Below are 19,601 nucleotides of genomic sequence, written 5' to 3' on the forward strand. Positions count from 1 at the left end.
CACACCCCGCCCTCTGCCCTGACCCCTGCACCCCCTCACACACCTCCAGCCCCCATTCTGACTCCTGCATCCCCCCACATACCCAGCCCCCACACACCCCATGCCCTGACTCTTGCACCCCCCCACATCCCCACCCTGAGCACCAGACGGGAGCTCCTGCACCCCTCTCTACATTCCCATCTGCACCCCCGGTCTGGGATCCCAACTGCCGGCCCCGCTCAGCCCGCTGCCGGTCTGGGGTCCCAGCTGCCGGCCCTTTGCCAGCCGGGGTCCCGCAGGCCCCGCTCAGCCCGTTGCCGAACTAGGTGAACAGAACCCCAGGCTGGCAGTGGACTGAGTGGACCACCTGCATAAGATCAGCATTTTAATTTAATTTTAAATTAAGCTTCTTAAACATTTTGAAAACCTTGTTTACTTTACATACAACAATAGTTTAGTTATATAATATAGACTTATAGAGAGAGTCCTTCTAAAAAACGTTAAAATGTATTACTGGCATGCGAAACCTTAAGTTAAAGTGAATAAGTGAAGACTCGGCCCACCACTTCTGAAAGGTTGCCAACCCCTGGGTTAGGCATATGTTCCCTCTCTAAGGAGCCTCTGGGAGAGTGGATTCTTCTTGGTGGGCCATCAATGCCTGTCTGGCCAGTGATAGCTTCTCGCTTGTTGCAGCAGAAAGGCTGGCTCTGGGCGTTTCCCAACCTCACAACGTATTAAAGTAACACATAGAGCAGTACTTCACAACTTCACATACAAGGATCGTACCTACAATTCACAAGGTATTAAGGTTCAACAGACCAAGACTTAAATGATACTTCACAAGGCCTGCATTGTACAAAACATGTCCATCATATGACAGTGGTGAATATGGGGATTCCAGGGTGCTTTGAAGTACAGAGTATTACCCCTCCCCCCCTATACACAGGGCCATATCAGCGGGAGAGCTTATCCTGCTGACAAAGCTACCGCCTCCTGGGGAGGTGGATTATCTAAGCTGACTGGAGACCTCTCTCCCTTCTCCTTAGAGCTTCTTCATTCAAGCACTAGTGGCGCAGTTCCACTGGTGCAGCTGTGCCAATGTAGCATTTTAAGTGTAGACGAGCACTAAGACAAAAACCCATAGATCAGAGCTCTAATATTCGTGTATCCCACAGTCTGCAATTGGAGCCTGACACCTTAATTCCCTCATTGCTTACCATCATTTCCACAGCATGGAAGTGGCAGCCACTTTGGGATTCACAGGGAAGGAATGTCCTCGGAAGGACTCTCTCTCTCTTTGCCTCATGAAACTTTAGATCCAAACGGTGAAAGATGATTGTTCTCAATCTAACCCTGGCATCCTTTGAGACTGTAATCTGTGACACTTAACTAGGAAGTGGAGCTGTACAAACAATTTTCCTTGGGCCATTCGTCGCCATAGCAGCTTTTACTGGGTGAAAACTAAGAACTGGGTGTGTACTATTTCTGCCCCCTTTTTTCCCCCCCGAATCATTGGCCTTGGCTAGGGTACATTTACACTTCTCGGAAGTAGAACCCTTTACCAAACCACTCAAAAATCTCAGCAGTGCTAGTGCGGAACGGCTTCCCCAAACATGCCCAGTGTTTCTTTAACTTAGGAACTAGCTAAAGGCCTGGACAAGAATCTTGGTAAGTTACCAGAGGTGGAGTTTCTATTCAAAAATAGATATTTTTCTGCAGCTATTCTGCATCTTCAGCCCCCCCATATGGCAGGACTTGGGGTGCAGCTTCATTCCTCCCCCAACACACACACACACACGGCAGGACTCGGGTGTGGCTTCATCCACTCTGCAGAGCAGAGCTCGGGCTACTGTCCTGCCGCCCTGGGCTTCAGCGTCCATCAGGGGGAGGAGCATGTCATGGATTAATTTTTGTTGTCAGACGGGGGTCACGGTGCAATGAAGTTTGAGAACCACTGGCTTAAACAATTGAACTCCACTGTGGTCATCTGCACTTGCTTCAGTTAGTTGGGGTTCTGCTGTTGTTCACCATTTCCCAGTGGAGATTTAAAATCACTGCTGCTTCTTTGTTAGCGTGTCCAGTAAATTGGAGAGTTCTCTCCTGTTGACTGAACTGCACTTGAACTTTCTCCACGTCATCATGGAGGGGTGGGGAAAAAGCAACGCTGAAGTGAGAAGTAATGACTTTAGCAAATGGTCATTTGTCTCAAAGTCTCCAATAAATCTGAGCTACGTCTCATCAAAGTAAACTAATATCCAATTGGGCGACCAAACAACTTTTCAGGAAAGATAGAAACCCACATCACAGAGAGACAGAATACATGACAATGAAAGTGTTGAGTGAAATTCCAGAGCAGGTTACATCTAATAACTCAGAATTGGGACAAGAGATTCTCCCACCACATTCTCCTCTGATCCATTCAAACCTGCTTCATTCAGCACTGTCGAGTTATGTAATTTAGAAAAGTTTTAGCATTTTAGTATCGTCATAATGGAGGAAAATACAGCCAACCTTCCCCCAAGTGGCTTGGCCAATAGTTGGAAACTGGGATTTAAACTGCAAATAATCCCATTGTGTTTGGGATCCATTTGAATTCCCCTTCCAGGTCTTTGACATTTTCATCTCCAGTCATAGTGACTCTGCTATAGGATTAAAGAAGTCAAAGCGTCATCTCCAAACACAGACAACTGAGAACACTGCACCACATGACACTGAGAAGTAGAGGGACAGAATGTGATGAAGATAAACTCTGCCTGGCTCAGACAGGAGGTAACAGTTCTGCAGTGATGGGGAAGGAAGGAATCTCTGTGAGTCACCCCATCTCCTTCCAGTGTCACCGAGGCTGAAATGACACGTTTTTCCCTGCCACTGCTCCTCTTCATTTAAAATACATTTAAATATAACGGGGGGAAAAGGTCCAAAAATAACGGCTCTTCAGCACAACCCAGAGCAACGTGAGAACAACTGAGAATGAAACAATCTGTATCATGGATGACCCTAATAATAACTTTACAATAGGAGGAACAGTATAAATGTGATGCTCCTTGTTTCCTGGAAGAAGGGACGCACTCCCATTACTCCTGGGACAATGGAGTTGATAGCAAGGACAACCGGGTCCACTCCAAAACAGGGCGAAATGCAAAAGGCAAAAATGGGCAACTCTTCTGGACAAGCTGAGGGATAATGGTGCTGCAAACGGTTCAAACAGACTTAAAGGTTACTATATGGAAATTAGCAAAAGTATTAAAGAAAAAAATGTCTGGCTAGCCTGTGAGGTTTTTATGGTGTTTCTCTCCCTTGCAGATTCTCTGATGATATTTAAGGGATGAGCTCTGAGTGAACCTTGTCCCACACTCACGGCATTCATAGGGCTTCTCTCCTGTGTGGATTCTTTCATGTCGAGTAAGTTCTGACAGCTGAATGAAGGTCTTCTCACACTCACAGCACTCATAGGGTTTCTCACCCGTGTGGTTTCTCTGATGTCTAATGAGGTGTGAATGCTGAATGAAGGTTTTCCCGCACTCAGAGCATACGTAAGGTCTCTCCCCCGTGTGCATTCTTTGATGTATAATGAGGTCTGAGCTCTGAGTGAAGCTTTTCCCGCACTCACCGCATTTATAGGGTCTCTCACCTGTGTGGTTTCTCTGATGCCTAATGAGGTGTGAATGCTGAATGAAGCTTTTCCCGCACTCACAGCATCCATAAGGTCTCTCCCCCGTGTGGATTCTCTGATGTCTAGTAAGCTCAAAGCTCTGACTGAAGGCTTTCCGACACTCACAGCATACGTAGGGTCTCTCTCCCGTGTGGATTCTGTGATGTTTAAGAAGGGCTGAGCTATCCGTGAAGCTTTTTCCACATTCACCGCATTCATAGAGTCCCTGCCCAGTGTGGACTTTGTGATGTTTAGTAAGGTGTGAGCTGTCAGTGAAGCTTTTTCCACACTCCCTGCATTCATAGGGTCTTTCCCCTGTGTGGATTCTCTGATGCGTAATAAGGCTTGAGTTGTTAGTGAAGCTTTTCCCGCACTCACAGCATTCATAGGGTCTTTCCCCTGTGTGTATTCTCTGATGTCTAATAAGGGATGAGCAGTGACTAAAGTATTTCCCACACTCAGGACATGTAGTTTTTCTCTTTGCCCTGAGGATTTCCTGCTGGGCTGTGGTTTCCTTCGAGTCCTTGTGAGTTCCCCAACAGTAAATTAATTTTCCCATTTTCTCCCCTGGCTGGTTTCCCTGCTCCCTCTCTGGTCTGTGCTGAATCTCACAGGCTGTTCCCTGCTCATGACTCCTGGACACATCCCCTTTCAATCTTTGCGATAATGCTCCGTGTGATTCCACTTGCACAGCATCTTCCTGCTGAGACTTCTGCTCCTCATTCTCACTCACCATCACCTCACCTGCTGGAACAGAGAGAGAAACCTCAAACAGGGATGGAAAAGGGAAGAGCAAACCAAAACAAGTGCTGGAGAGATGTCAAATAAAAACCAGGAACTGAACTCCCCCCAAACGGAATCAATTTGGCCTTTACATCCCATCTAAATACTCAGTGGGAAGGGAAGAAGCTACTGACAGGTGTCAGGATCTGTAGTACGCCATGAGTTATATCTTCCCTGGGGATACGACACCTCCTGGGGACAATCCTTAACTCAAAGAGCTCCCAAGGTCTTCCTAGGGTACACCAGATGTCAACTTCAGGCACTTAGATTCTGAGTAGGTTTAATGTTTCCTCACCTGTGCAGGGATCTCTCAGGAGCTCCCTTTTCTCTGAACTGAGGAGGTCTGGGACCCATGGCTCTTCCCTTTCTTCCAGCTGGGAGATCACATCAGGTTTGGAAACTAGAAACCCTGCTCAGATGAAAGAAAACAAATGAGATCAGGTGAATTCCTGAGACTCTGTCATAAAAAATAGTCTAACTCCAGCCCTTAGTAAACCAATGAAATCCCAGGGCCACCTCCTCAGGTTCTCAAAGGTGCAGAACACTCTGCTTATATGGGATTGAACTACCTGCTGGGAACACGCACAGACAGACACTGTGTGACAGTCTGTACTCCTATGTTCCCTCTTTTACAAAATGAGAAATTTTATACAAATTATGCCTTGGGAGGGATCATTTGAAAACTCATAATCCGCTGAACATGATCATCCTTTTAAGCAACATGGCATGTAGTTATGAGATTTTACTGTATAATGTTACTGAAAATATTACAATTCTGTGGAACACCCTGAGACTGGTTCCTCAGAGACAGCAAAGCTATCATCTGGTTAAATGGCCATTCTCCGGCCAGGGGAAGGGTGAACAAGAAATTTACATTCCATCACAAGGACGGCTTGAAGCTCACATCCACAACAGACAGCCTTACACCATGATTCAGCTGAAAACTGAAGATGTTTCTAGTACAAAGAACTGAATTATTAAAAGAGGTGAGAAAATTGCTTGATTCTCTCTCCCTTTTCTCTGTGCTCATGACATCAACACCTCCTGAAGAACTGAACTTGGGCAGCAGGAAAGGGTGAGGGGAGCCCTGGCTGAAAGGAAACCCAGCCTGTCACAACATGCGGTTAGAGAAAGACATTTAGCTTATGAAGTTAGACGTCAGTTTGTGTTTTATCTTTTATTTCTTTCGTAACCAATTCGGAATGTTATGCCTCGTTACTTGTAGTCACTTAACATCTTTTCTTTCGGCAGTTAATAAAACTGTTTTATCTAACCAGTGTGTTTGGATTAAAGAGTGTGGGAAACTCCAAATGGGATAACAAGGTTGGTGCAGGTCATTTTCTACTGATGAAATGACAGACTTTATATGAGTATCAGTAGTGTGCTGGACACCGCAAGAAACACATTTCCGGGGGAAAGTCTCAGACTAGTGAATTTGCTAGTATTCTCCCCTGGAGTAATTTCTAAGTGGCTGACTAAGATAGTGTTTCTCAAATGCAGCCACCAGGGGCTTTTCTTACCACCACAGCATCCTGGGTAGTGATTCGGGGAAGTAAAGCAGGGATTGGGCCCTGTCCCCTTTCTGGGCATGGTGGGGCTTGGGCTTCAGCCCTGGGGTGACAGGTGGCAGGCTCTGGTCGTGGGGGTTCAGGCTCCAGCCACATGGCAGTGGGCCCCATCCCCGGGGCTCCAGCTGTCGGACCCCAAGATGCAGCTGTGGGGCTTACGGCCCCAGCCTGCGGAGGGTGCTGGTCCCAGGCTCAACACCCCACATCTCCCTGGTCCCTGCTACCTCCTCCAGCTTCAGGCTCTGGTCCCAGGCTTTAGTTGTGCAGTGGCAGGCTCTGGCTCCAGGATACAGCTATGGGGCTTCAGGCTCTGGGCCTGGCCATGAAGCAGGGGTGCTGGCCTGGGCTCAACCCCTGCCCCACATTGCCCTGGCCCCCCCTGCAGGGCTTTGGGCTCTAGCCCTGGGCTCCGGGCCCTGGCCACACAGCAGTGAGTGCCAGCTCCAGTCTCACCCCCCATCAACCCACCACCCCCAGCTTGCCAGGGCTGAGTAAGTCCACTGTGAAAATTGATATTTATAGGTTTGTTAATATCACTTTTCACAGCAGACTTACTAGCTAGCGAGGAGGCTGTGAAAAGTGATATTAAGAAACATACAAATAGTACTTTTCACAGCAGCTGACTTATGACCTAGCAAGTCTAGGGGGGAAAAAGCAACCAAAAATGCAAAAGAAACAAGAACAAAAGACAAGAACTTGCAAAGCACCTTCTTTGTGTTTCTCTGCTGCTTAGGTCCAGTAAAGAATAGAGACAACTGTATATTATTTTATTACTGAGTCTGCAAAAAAAACCTACATAAATTATTTTTGTTTTTCCTAAAGTTAATTAAGTATTTTAGGAAAAATTGTCAGAGCGGAGGCCAGCAAGAGTTCGTGGCCGCACTCTGAGGCCACCAAAATACGTGTTGTGAGAACTCCTGGACTAGCAGAACCCAATACTGTGCAGCGAGAGTGAATGACATGCTGGAGCCTGGGGGTTAACTGGCCAGGAGAGGTTGTTCTCACAGCAAAGCTGTGTAAAAGGCACCCCGGGTTGGGGAACTGAGGGGAAACAGCTGTTCAGCAGTCCAAGGGTAATGTCACAGTGGCGCTGTGAGAAAGATCTATGCACAGCTTGTTATTTTAAGCACTGGTATAGTGATTTTAAGGGAAACTCAAGCGTGGTGGCTGGAAACAGTTAAAGAAAGGTTACAGTTTGTTGTGTTCTGTCTGCTTACTTTGGGAAAGGGAAAACGAAACAGTAAAGCATAAATATGAGCAGTGACAACTGCAAAGTTAGAGGCAGCAGGAAAAGTACCAGCTCTGGCAGGCAGAAATGTGACTGAAAGCTGCACTGGAAGCTGAAAAGCAGAAAGCAGAAAGATCTCCTGTGAAGGAAGAGAGCCCAAGAAGGTGTTATCGGTGTATCAGTACTCTGCTGAAAGAAACCAAGCCCCAAGCAATCCATGATAATGGGCTAATGATAGCTGCAAAAGCCTCGGAGGCGTCTGAAGTCTACCTGACACATTTTAGAACTGGCTCTGCAGAGCCAGATATGGAGCATATTAAGGTTGTCAAACTCAATGGGCAGGCATCCGCGGGATGGAAATGTGATGGTGCACAGATTTCTCTGGTTAAACAAAGGGTGGTCCTAGAGACTGACATGGTACCTGGTCAACTGGCAGAACTTGTGTTAACAGGAGGATCTAGGCTCCTTGTGCCTTTAGTGAACATGCCCTATTGACAGCCTTAGCCACGTGGGGTGGACAGAGGCTGAATTACCCCCTCCTATCCTGGGCATTCACTCCTGAGTGACTAGCAAAAGGACAGTTATGTGCTAACAACATTACCCCCCTTCCCCCCCAGTGCTGGACAGGTACAATCAACTGCTTATAAGGCTGCCCAGGGCTTTTCTTCTTCCCCACAGGAGCCTCCCTTTTTATGTTCTTCAAAAAATGTGTCTCCCTTTTCCCTTCCAGGGGCCTCCTCCAGCACACACTTCCTTGTGCTCTCTGGAGTGGAGTCTGCCTCTGTTCAGCTCCAAAACGCTGGCAGGTGACAACTGGGTTAGACGCCTCTGTTAGAGGCATCACTTCTCCCTCTCCCCATCCTCCTTTGGCTCTGAGGGTGTGTTGCCTTTTGGTGCTGTGTAGGAGTTATTCTCACCTCCCCGCACATACACACACAGATACACACTGCTTTCTCCTTTAGCAGTTTCTGCAGTTTACCATTTCCTTCTGGACAAGCAGAATGTGAAAAATAAGAATCAGGCCAGCTGACTTCAGGAAAGATGGATCCCAAAATCCAAGGAGCCTGCAGAGAAGAGAGATTGTGGCTATTGCACATGGTGATGGGGGAGCAAGATGCTCCACATCTCAAGGAGTTTAATTACCGACCTAGGCCATTTTCACATTCTGCCGTGCAGTCGAGACCAGTGAGGCGTTGTCATCTGTAATTCTGGGTGACTTTCAATGTTCTGCTGCTGGAGCTCCCTTGTCTGGCATTGAAGGATGCACTGAGTATTTGTGAGATAAATAACCCTGGACCAGCAGCTCTGACTTCAGCAACCTGCTTATGGCACCCTTGACACATTCTGGCTTCCACCAGCCTTGGATACAACTGGCAAGAGATCGCAACACCCCCACTCCTTAATTTTCCCAAAACCATGTGCTCTGCAACGGCTACTTTCTCCTCGACCATTCAGAGGAATAAGGATTGGTTGCCCTCAGAAGAGACAAATGGCCCAGCTTATCACTTCAATTGGAGATAGCTATCACTTGTATTCAAAGACAGCACCAGATTCATTTACTAAACGTTTAATCTAACAAAAGCATTTAAAGTGAGTTCAGGTATAAACAATAGAGTTAGAAATGGTTACCAGGAAGTGAACAATGCTTTCTAGACACTAGGACCTGATAAAACTACAGTCCTGGTCCAAGGTAAGATTCTTACCACACTACTTTCCACCAAGAAGGCAGACCACCCAGGGCCGGTGCAAGGATATTTTGTGCCCTAGGTGAAACTTCCACCTTGTGCCCCCCCCCTCACCTGCCCTGCCCCCCGGACCATCACTTATTATAAACTTTCAACATACTTTCAAAAACACACCCTTTTTAGTCACATATTTCCTTCCTTCATATCAAAATCTACTACATTTTATTCTACCTTTAGAATATCCAATTATTGTTACTAATAATTTTTTTAAAATGAGAATGGTGGATACTCCATCATACAACAACTGACAATATCAATATGACAAATTTCAACAACCTACACACGCCTATTCACACAATAGTGAGTTGGGATCCCATGCCACTCCCAGGAGTCAGCGGTGGATCCCTGGGGAGACTAGTGGATCCAATCGGAGAGAAACCCCCATGCAGCTCTGGAGTGGGCAGGTGGCCTGAACTAGGTCCTTTGCCCGATGTCCCTTGACCCTTTTTGCTTGGTGCCAGGGAGTCCCACTTTTTTGACTGCTTCTTGGGCACTGGCAAAGGGTAGTGGTGCCAGACTGAGCCCGGTGCCAGGAGTGCACTACAAACCGAGGTCGAGGTGCCAGGCCTAGAGGCAGGAAGGAAGCAGGTGCTTGGGGCGGCCAATACAAAGGGGCAGCACGTTCGTCCACTATTGGGGCGGCACGTCCGGGTCTCCAGCGGCAAGTCCTTCAGTCCCTCTCTTCCTCTTTGAGCTGCCGCCAAAGAGGAAGGGAGGGAGTGAAGGACCCAGCACCAAACTGCCACTGAAGAAGGAAGCAGCGTGATTGAGCTGCCGCCGAAGAGCCACCGATCGGCTTTTTTTTTTCCGCTGCTTGGGGCAGCAGAAAACCTGGAGTTGGCCCTGCCGAGATTGCAGTCCTGCGCCGGGCAGAGTGCAGCCTCCATGAGGAGAGCCCTCAAACGAATATCATGCTCCTTCTATGTTCTCGGACAAAAATTTTTACAAATCCGACACTTGTCTATCATGTGTGATCCCCCCAAGCACTTCAGGCAGCTGCTATGGGGGTCACTCATAGGCTTAGGCCTGTTTCAGGCATAACAGGGCTTAAAACCCAGATACTGGCAGGGGTGGCAGGTCTGTAGAAATTTTGGTGGTGCCTAGAGAACCCACCCCCCCAAACTCCAGCCCCCACCTGCCTAAGGCTCTGGAATGGAGTTTGGGTGGGGGGAGGAGGTCTTAGGTGCAGGCCCTGGGAGGGAGTTTGGGTGGGGGAGGGGGGTCTGGGGTGCAGGCTCCGGGAGGGAGTTTGGGTGGTGGGTGCAGGCTCCGGGCTGGGGCAGAGGGTGAAAGGTGCAGGCTCTGGGAGGGCGTGCGAAGGGCTGGGGTGCAGGCCCTGGGAGGCAGTTTGGGGGCAGAGAGGGTGTGTAGGAAGGGGGTGGAGGGGTGAAGACTGTGGGGTGGGGCTGAGGGATTTGGGGTGTGGGAGGAGGCTTAGGGCTGGGCAGAGGGTATGGGTGCAGGGGGATAAGGGCTCTGGCTGGGGGTGCGGGCTCTTGGGGGGAGCAGGGCTGAGGATGAGTTTGGGGTGCAGGCAGGCTGCCCCAGGGATGGGGCCAGAGAGGACTCCCCCCAGCCCTCTCCCCGAGGGCAGCAGTGAACTCTGGGGGAGGGACCCCTCCTCTCTCCTCTCTTCCCCCCCGCAGCACACTCACTCTGCACCACGGTCACTGCACATGCTCCTAGGGCCCCTCTCAGGTCCAGGAAGCCCCCTCGCCTCCCCGGTGGTGGATGCCGGCGGGGGGTTGCCATCACGTGTCTCTCCTCCCCTGCTGCTGCTCCTCACTGTAGCCTCACTGGGGGTGACCCTTGCCCAGTGTGGGGCAGGAGCGGTGACTGCGGGCACGGGGGGCGGGCTGTGCTGGTGGAGGGTCCCAACGGAAAAGGGAAGGGTCGGAGGGGGAAGGGCAGGCTGCCCTGCCACTAGTGATGGTGGAGAGGCACTAAGACCCTGTGGCAGCAGTTGATGCCCAGAGCCAGTAGAGCGGAGGCAGTGTGGAACACACTCAGGGGAAGTGTGGGGGGGTGGCAGGTGGGGGCCGGCCGGGGGACACTCAGGGGAAGCAGGGGGGAGTGGCAGGCTGAAACACTGTAAAAAAATTGGGGGGCACTGCTTTTTGGCACCCCCAAATCTTGGCATCCTAGGCAACTGCCTAGTTTGCCTAGTGGTTTCACTGGCCCTGAGACCACCCCCTTACTCAATATCTCCCCCAAAGTCAAAAGTGCTTGGTTCCTTTGTCATCTTTGTGGGAGGGATAGATCAGTGGTTTGAGCATTGGTCTACTAAACCCAGGGTTGTGAGGGGGCCACTTAGGGATCTGGGGCAAAATCAGCACTTGGTCCTGCTAGTGAAGACAGGGGGCTGGACTCAATGACCTTTCAGAGTCCCTTCCAGCTCTATGAGATCGGTATATCTCCATATATTATCTTAAATGAAAGATAACTTGGGGTTCTCTGCTCTCTTCTGTATAGTTCAGTCAACCTTTGAAAGGGAGTTTTCTGGAGGTTCCCCTCCAAAGTAAAAGGCATTCAAGCTGTGAGGAAGGAGGCCTGGAGTCTAGTGATGAAGGAAGTTCCATGCTGGTTTCTTCCCCTGCTGGTGTTTGCTAAAATGGAATTTGGTCTGGTCCTGAGATAGCCTCCCCTGCCATGATGCTGAGTGGTTACCTCTGCCCCTTGTAAGTATGACAGGTTTGTTTTTCATTTATGTAAATTGCATTCCCATTGTCTCTTAATGTACCCTGAAAGTGCCTTCAAGGTGGTAGAACCACCTGCCTTTGTCTAGGGTGGGGTAACTTCAGCCCTGGCTGGCAGACACGCTTTAACATCATTCCCCAGCTATCTGTAATCTTGTCTTTGTCCTCCATACATACACCATGCAAGAATCTTAACGAACATCATGTCAGTAGCTTTCTGTTGATATCTTACATGACACCTTTTCAAGACAGGTGAAGACATTAGTGACTTGGGGTCAGGCCAGCTGAAATTCACTATCAGATACCATGGAGCCCCTTCCCCCAGGATGCTGGGAGGGTCACAGACATAACCAAGGAAGTGCATATTTGTGCCAGGCTGTGCTGGGTAAGTCCAGCGGACACCCAGGACGCTGTAGCCCCGGTCTAGTCCAGGAGCAGGATAGTTGTAGAATTCCAGTCCAGGAGAGGAAAAGACAGGTGGCCTGACACCTGTGGGGGGAAGGGGCGCACTGAGAGAGAGCAGGAAGGGGACAGGGTGCAGCTAGCCTTCTCACTCATTATGACACCCACTCTCCTTCCACCCACTGCTCTCACCCCTCCCCACCTTCTTGGGACCCAGGAGCACCCGCTCCTCGTGTTCTCCCCTCCCCTCCCATTGTCGCCAGCCTTCCTCACTAGAGCTTCCCCCAAATTTCCCACTGTCCAACCACTTTCCATCTCACCTTCCCTCTGCCCCAAGTCATCTTTGCTTCAGACTCCCAAGAGCTCCAGTTCCCTCCCCATTGCTAGTTCCCCCATTTCCTGAAGCAAACACTACCCAGCCCCCACTTCCCCTTTACTCCCACCACCACCCCTCCCAGCTCCTTGACATCCTGACCCCCGCCTTCCCATTTCTTCCAGCCCTCCATTGCATCACAACTCCCTACAGAACCTACTCCATGGTACATCTCTTTCCCACTGCCCCCAGACGTCCCAGCTCACAGGAACTCTTCACCCCAAACCTACCCCCCACCAGCCTACCACCATCTGGACACTCCCCCGCTCTCCAACACCCTCCCTCTCACTGCCTGGACCCTCCCAATTATAGTTATTTATTATTTCTATTACCGTAATGCTCATATCCCCAGTCATTGACCAGATCCCACTGTGCTAGAAATTCTACAGACATAGAACAAAAACACAATCCCTGCCCACAAAGGGACGAAGAATAGGACAAGAGACAGATGGGAACAGACAGACGGGAGATGTGTCCCAGTTTGTACGCTGAGCTGAATGCTAATGAAGAGATTGTGAAATCTTCGAGAGAGGAAATTTACATGAAAAAATAAACAGGATCCGGAGTTTAGATAATGGCATGTCGGGGGGTACATTTGGATGTACAGGGGTACAAGCTGCAACTTCTACCAGGGAAGCAAGCGGACAGCATGATTTGTTGCATGAAAAATAATGGAGCAAATAATTAAGCAATCAGGATGCAAACCCCTGGAAGATAATAAGGTGATAAGTAACAGTCAGCATGGATTTGTCAAGAACAAACCGTGTCAAACCAACCAGATAGCTTTCTTTCATGGAGTAACAAGCCTTGTGAATGGGGGTAAGCAATAAATGTGGTATATCTTGACATTAGTAAGGCTTTTGATGCTGTCTCCCATGACCTTCTCATAAACAAACTAGGGAAATTTCAACCTAGATGGAGCTACTGTAAGATGGGTGCAAAACTGGTTGGAAAATCGTTCCCAGAGAGTAGTTATCAGCGGTTCACAGTCAAGCTGGAAGGGCACAACGAGTGGGGTCGCCAGAGATCAGTTCTGGGTCCAGGTCTGTTCAGTATCTCCATCAATGGTATAGATAATGGCATAGAGAGTACACGTCTCAAGTTTGTGGAGGATACCAAGCTGGGAGGGGTTCGCAAGTGTTTTGGAGAACAGGATTAAAATTCAAAATGATCTGGACAAACTGGAAAAATGGTATTAAATAAATAGGATCAGTAAGGTCAAATGCAAAGTACTTCACTTAGCAAGGAAAACTCAACTGCACACATACAAAATGGGAAAGGACTGCCTAGAAAGGAGCACTGCAGAAAAAGATCTGGGGGGGGGGGTCATAGTGGATCACGAGCTAAACGTGATTGAACACTGTTGCAAAAAAAAGCNGCCTGGACCCTCCCAATTATAGTTATTTATTATTTCTATTACCGTAATGCTCATATCCCCAGTCATTGACCAGATCCCACTGTGCTAGAAATTCTACAGACATAGAACAAAAAGTCCCTGCCCACAAAGGGACGAAGAATAAGACAAGAGACAGATGGGAACAGACAGACAGACGGGAGATGTGTCCCAGTTTGTACGCTGAGCCAAATGCTAATGAAGAGATTGTGAAATCTTTGAGAGAGGAAATTTACACGAAAAAATAAACAGGATCCGGCGTTTAGATAATGGCATGTCGGGGGTACATTTGGATGTACAGGGGTACAACCTGCAACTTCTACCGGGGAAACAAGCGGACAGCATGATTTGTTGCATGAAAAATAATGGAGCAAATAATTAAGCAATCAGGATGCAAACCCCTGGAAGATAATAAGGTGATAAGTAACAGTCAGCATGGATTTGTCAAGAACAAACCGTGTCAAACCAACCAGATAGCTTTCTTTCATGGAGTAACAAGCCTTGTGAATGGGGGTAAGCAATAAATGTGGTATATCTTGACATTAGTAAGGCTTTTGATGCTGTCTCCCATGACCTTCTCATAAACAAACTAGGGAAATTTCAACCTAGATGGAGCTACTGTAAGATGGGTGCAAAACTGGTTGGAAAATCGTTCCCAGAGAGTAGTTATCAGTGGTTCACAGTCAAGCTGGAAGGGCACAATGAGTGGGGTCGCCAGAGATCAGTTCTGGGTCCAGGTCTGTTCAGTATCTTCATCAATGGTATAGATAATGGCATAGAGAGTACACGTCTCAAGTTTGTGGAGGATACCAAGCTGGGAGGGGTTCGCAAGTGTTTTGGAGAACAGGATTAAAATTCAAAATGATCTGGACAAACTGGAAAAATGGTATTAAATAAATAGGATCAGTAAGGTCAAATGCAAAGTACTTCACTTAGCAAGGAAAACTCAACTGCACACATACAAAATGGGAAAGGACTGCCTAGAAAGGAGCACTGCAGAAAAAGATCTGGGGGGGGGGGTCATAGTGGATCACGAGCTAAACGTGATTGAACACTGTTGCAAAAAAAAGCAAACATCATTCTGGGCTATATTAGCAGGAGTATTGTAAGCAAGACACGAGAAGTAATTCTTCCGCTCTACTCCACGCTGATTAGGCCTGAACCGGAGTAGTGTGTCCAGTTCTGGGCGCCACATTTCAGGAAAGATGAGGACAAATTGTACAAAGTCCAGTAAAGTGTCTTTCGCTTCCATTGAGAATAATTTCAAGTGCTGCAAAATCCACAGGCAGGCTCTGACATGGCCTGCTCTTCAGTTTTGCCAGTACAGCTCTGCTCTATAGGGCTGTGAAAAAAATCACCCCTCTCCCCCTAAACCAACATAGCTACCTTGGCAAAAGATTCAATGTAGACACAGTTATAGTGGCAGAAAGTCCACTACAAAAAATGTTGCAAACTAAATGCCCAGAAACTACTTTACTGCAGAGCTAAAGGTGCCCAGTGCTGCGCCCCAGCCCCCCCCCCCCNTGTTGTAAGCAAGACACGAGAAGTAATTCTTCCGCTCTACTCTGCTCTAATTAGGCCTCAACTGGAGTAGTGTGTCCAGTTCTGGGCGCCACATTTCAGGAAAGATGAGGACAAATTGTACAAAGTCCAGTAAAGTGTCTTTCGCTTCCGTTGAGAATAATTTCAAGTGCTGTAAAATCCACAGGCAGGCTCTGACATGGCCTGCTCTTGTTTTGCCAGTACAGCTCTGCTCTATAGGGCTGTGAAAAAAATCACCCCTCTCCCCCTAAACCAACATAGCTATCTTGGCAAAAGATTCAATGTAGACACAGTTATAGTGGCAGAAAGTCCACTACAAAAAATGTTGCAAACTAAATGCCCAGAAACTACTTTACTGCAGAGCTAAAGGTGCCCAGTGCTGCGCCCCCGCCCCCCCCCCGTAATGCAACCTTAACTCTGCTCCCAACTGAAACCTTGCAGCTGGTAAGAGCCTCTGGGAATGGTTCTGTCAGGGTGGTGCAAAGGTTAACGAAGTACCACAGGAACTGGAGAATTCTCCATCTGTTGTCAAGGCTGGATGCCTTCCTGGAAGATGATTTAGTCAAACACAAAGTGTTCAGCTCAGTACAGCAGTAACTGGATGAAATTCTATTGCCTGAGTGACACAGGAGATCAGCCTAGATAACCTAATCATCCCTTCTGGCTTTAAAAAAAAAANACCAGTGCTGACTCTGCCCGCTCCCCCCTCGCCTCCAGCCGGTCTGGTGCTGGCAGAGTCGAGGTAAGCAGCAGGTCTCCTGGGCCGCACCTCAGCTCAGGGTCCCTACAGCCAGGGCTCCCACCTCCAGGACTGGCCGGGACCGGGAGGGCAGAGCTGAGGGACTGCCCGGCAGAGGAGCCAGGGCAGGGCAGCCCCACAGGGAGCAGAGCCCTGGAGAACGGGACGCGGGTCTCGCACAGCAGCGCCCCGGGCACCGGTCCCCACTATGGCCCCGCTGCTGCTGCTGCTCCTGGCTGCTCTGTCGCAGTCCCTGGGTGGCTCGGGCTGCGGCGCTGGGGGGCACCCACAGGCGGCTCCGTACACCCCACGGGGCGGACCCCAGCCTGAGTGTCCCATGCTCGGAGCCTGCCCAGCCATAAGGGCGCCCCCCGTGCAGGACGCGCTGCTGCTGCCAGGGCCGGCTCTAGGCTTTTGCCACCCCAAGTGGGGGGGAAAAAAAAAAAAAAAAAGTCTGGCTGGAATGCCGCCCCTGAAAATGTGCCACCCCAAGCACGTGCTTGGTTTGCTGGTGCCTGAAGCGCTGGTGCCTGGAGCCGGCCCTGAGTGAAGGTAACGACTCAGAAGGAATCCTCACGGTGAGGGTAGGGGAGTGGGATCATTTTGCAAGTCGGAGCTGTTTTTTTGTGGATTAGGATCAGTGTTTGAGTGAAGTCCGGGGGTAAGAAGTTTCTTTTCTTTATGCTGGACCAACCCCCATTTTTACCTGAGCAAACAGGAGATATTTGACATTGTGCTGTTCTGCTCCTGTGCTCTGTTCCCGCAGTGTCCTGGAGCAGGGGAGGGCAGAGCGCTAGTGTGTGTGTTACTGGCTGAAACAGGCCAGACTAGAGGTTGCATTGTGGGGGTGACGCGAACCTTAATTAGTCACTTCCCCTTCTAAGAACCGAGGGGACGGGAATCCTTACCCAGCGAGGTCACATTCCCATAGTTCTCCTGCATGACGGCTCTGTAGAGAGCTCTCTGAGCGGGGTCTAGCAGAGCCCCCTCTTCCCTGGTGAAATACACAGCCACCTCCTCGAAGGTCACCGGCCCCTGAAAGAACAAGAGGCCAACACTGAGTAACTGCTGCCCCACTCACAGCCCCACTATTCATCACGGTGAGAGAGCCCCTTGTCTCTCCCAGCAGATCCATCACACCCCTACTAGCCACAGACTGATACAGAAGATGAAGCCCCTAGTAGGGTCCGGGGAGAGCTCCTTGGTAGGAAGCCCAACACCCTGCTCATTGTGAGGAGCTGGATGTGAGGGGCAGGGCGTCTCCCCTAAATCTGACTGGTGGGTGCCCCCTTCATATCTCACAGCAGTCGCTCGTTAGTCGGATCAGGCTCCAGCACTGGGAGTCTGGTCAGTTTTCCTAGCCCCACCAAGTTGATTGGTCCTGTTCCTTATATTAGGGCATTTCCACCTCCAAACCTCACTGGTTTCTTCCTAGAATCTAAGCCACATATTAAACTAGTTCTGGCAGGTTTGCCAGACCCTGTCCTTTTCCCTTTCTGCACCCTGTGTATTTCCTGCCCCGCTCCAACCTCCAAACCAGACTGCACAAACCTTCCCACCTCCTATGTATTTGCTGCCTCTCTCCCTCCTGCAGGAACCCAGAAGTAACTTCCAATAATCCATAGCTGAACTGGCTTCTCTGCAGCCATTTCTGTTCCCTGTCCCAAGGGAGGCTGGGATGAGCTGGAGCCTGGCAGGGCGAGAAGGGCAGTTGTGGAGGTTTCAGAACAGGCTTTAGTTTATTTCACATCATAATTTCCCCAGGCCCTTTCCCTGCAGACAGACATGATAGATTCTGCCATGCTGGGAAAATGCTTCATCTCTTTGTTACAATGTAGACCTGGCCCCACCTGCCAGGCTATGCTCACAGACAGATTTTTAAGCCTCTCCAGTCACAAAGTCTTTGCTAGAAAAGAGCAGAACCAAAAGAGTCACTGTGGGGGATTCCCTCTGACACTGACCCCAGGGCAGCCACACCCCAGCTGGGGGGGGGGGGGGGGGGGAGGGGGGGGGGGGACGTGGCTTTCCCCCCCTCCCCACCTCTTCTCTCCCCANGATATGGAGTCAGGAACTGGCTTTTCCTCTCTCTGATACTCATCTTGTCCACAGCAAAGTGACACTGCCCAGGGATGCAGTAATACATGTGTCTGGGCAGATTAGAGTCCTAGAAATCTCTCTCCCCACTCATTTCTCCTACTGCCCCTTTCAGTCGCTCTTTCCCCTGTGCTCTCTCCCTGCCCCTCTGGCTGGGAAAGTCTCATTCCTGGGTTGTTTGCTCTCCCATGGCTGGATTTTCTCCTGGCAATTGCTAATGGGAAGAGCTGTTTGTGCAGAGTCTCTTTCATGCCAGTCCCCAGCGTGTTAGAAAGTCTGAGACAGGAGGTCTGGTATAAGGGCCTGGGATAAGGCCTAAAGCAAAGTTAGCAAAGAGTCAGGCGCTGCGTAAAAGTCAGCCCCCATTACAAAACAGATGCCTGCTTGCAAGTTCACCATGTGGTCCATGAACTTGGCTTGCATTGCACAAACACAAGCAGTCCCAGGCACTAAGAAGTCATGTAAACACCTAGCAGAGGGGTAGTATCAGAGCACCCCGACACAAAGTTATGGTATAAACACACTCCCCAGAGATGATACAGGGACACACTGACCCCTCCTAAAGATCAGGGCAGGACAGGGTGATGGATAGAGATGTCTGGATCGAACCACCAAGTACAAGGTGAAGGGTGGTAACTAACCACGTCAGAGGGGTAATACAGAACTTGTTTGTATCAGTGTAGAAGAGAGGGGTCACAGAGGGGGTGGAAAGTCCCACCACTCACTGAGCCAAGTCCGTTGTAACGGGCGTCCACGTGTTAGTGTCCCCGAACAGTCTGCCAGGCATTAGGACTGTGCATCGTTAACAATAAGCCTGGCCAAGCGCCTTTGCCACTCAACCCAAGTCTGTGGTCCTTAGGGGAAGTTCGATCCAGGCTTGTGGTGCCAGCTACCTGGCCAGAGCTGGTGCAGCACGCAGAGGAAACACAGCCAAGCACTGACAACAGCCAGCACCTTCCCTGAGGTCTCTCAATTACCTGGAGTCTCTGGCTCAGAATTTAGTATTAACAGGGCCTAGGGCTGCCTTAGGGGGCTAGTACCACTTGGAGAAAGTCCTCACCTCAGGTGGGCACAGAGGAAGCCTTAATTAAGGTCACTTCTCAGGACCTCCCTACCCCCGGCTCCCCGGGGAAAACAGCAGCTGCTAAGCCTGGACTCTGATCACAGCGGAGGCTGCAGTATCTGACCTAGGAAGCCGAACCCCATATCCTGAGCAGAGAGGGACAGAGTTTGAACAGCCTTCCCTCCTTTAGTGTATTTCACGTCTATATTTGATAACTAAATCAAGAAAAAGGAGCAACATTTACAAAGATTTTATATTCACGTTCAAGAATTAGAGAAAAGGGGTAAATCTGAGATTGTTCATATTTTATAATTAGAGAGACGGGAAAATCTCAGGGCGTATTC

The 19,601-nt window shown here is 49.6% G+C and overlaps 3 protein-coding genes across 4 annotated transcripts in view; all 3 read right to left on the minus strand.

Moving 5' to 3' along the window:
* The window catches only part of LOC117869996 (zinc finger protein 239-like), a 1,162,621-nt gene that overhangs the window by 541,260 nt on the left and 601,760 nt on the right, over positions 1-19,601 (minus strand). The gene's annotated exons all lie outside the window — the stretch shown is intronic.
* Positions 1,483-19,601, minus strand: part of LOC117869921 (zinc finger protein 420-like) — a 67,550-nt gene continuing 49,431 nt past the window's right edge. Inside the window, exon 6 of the mRNA XM_034757020.1 lies at positions 1,483-4,109. Coding sequence (XP_034612911.1) covers positions 3,243-4,109 — 867 coding nt within the window. The 3' untranslated portion in view covers positions 1,483-3,242. The remainder of the gene's footprint in view (positions 4,110-19,601) is intronic.
* LOC117870065 (zinc finger protein 3-like) overlaps positions 15,410-19,601 on the minus strand; it is an 18,234-nt gene continuing 14,042 nt past the window's right edge. Inside the window, exons 2-3 of the mRNA XM_034757292.1 lie at positions 17,009-17,135; positions 15,410-15,907 (exon numbers count right to left, since the gene is read on the minus strand). Coding sequence (XP_034613183.1) covers positions 15,831-15,907; positions 17,009-17,135 — 204 coding nt within the window. The 3' untranslated portion in view covers positions 15,410-15,830. The remainder of the gene's footprint in view (positions 15,908-17,008; positions 17,136-19,601) is intronic.

Source organism: Trachemys scripta, chromosome 25 (assembly GCF_013100865.1).
Source record: "Trachemys scripta elegans isolate TJP31775 chromosome 25, CAS_Tse_1.0, whole genome shotgun sequence".
NCBI lineage: Eukaryota > Metazoa > Chordata > Testudines > Emydidae > Trachemys > Trachemys scripta.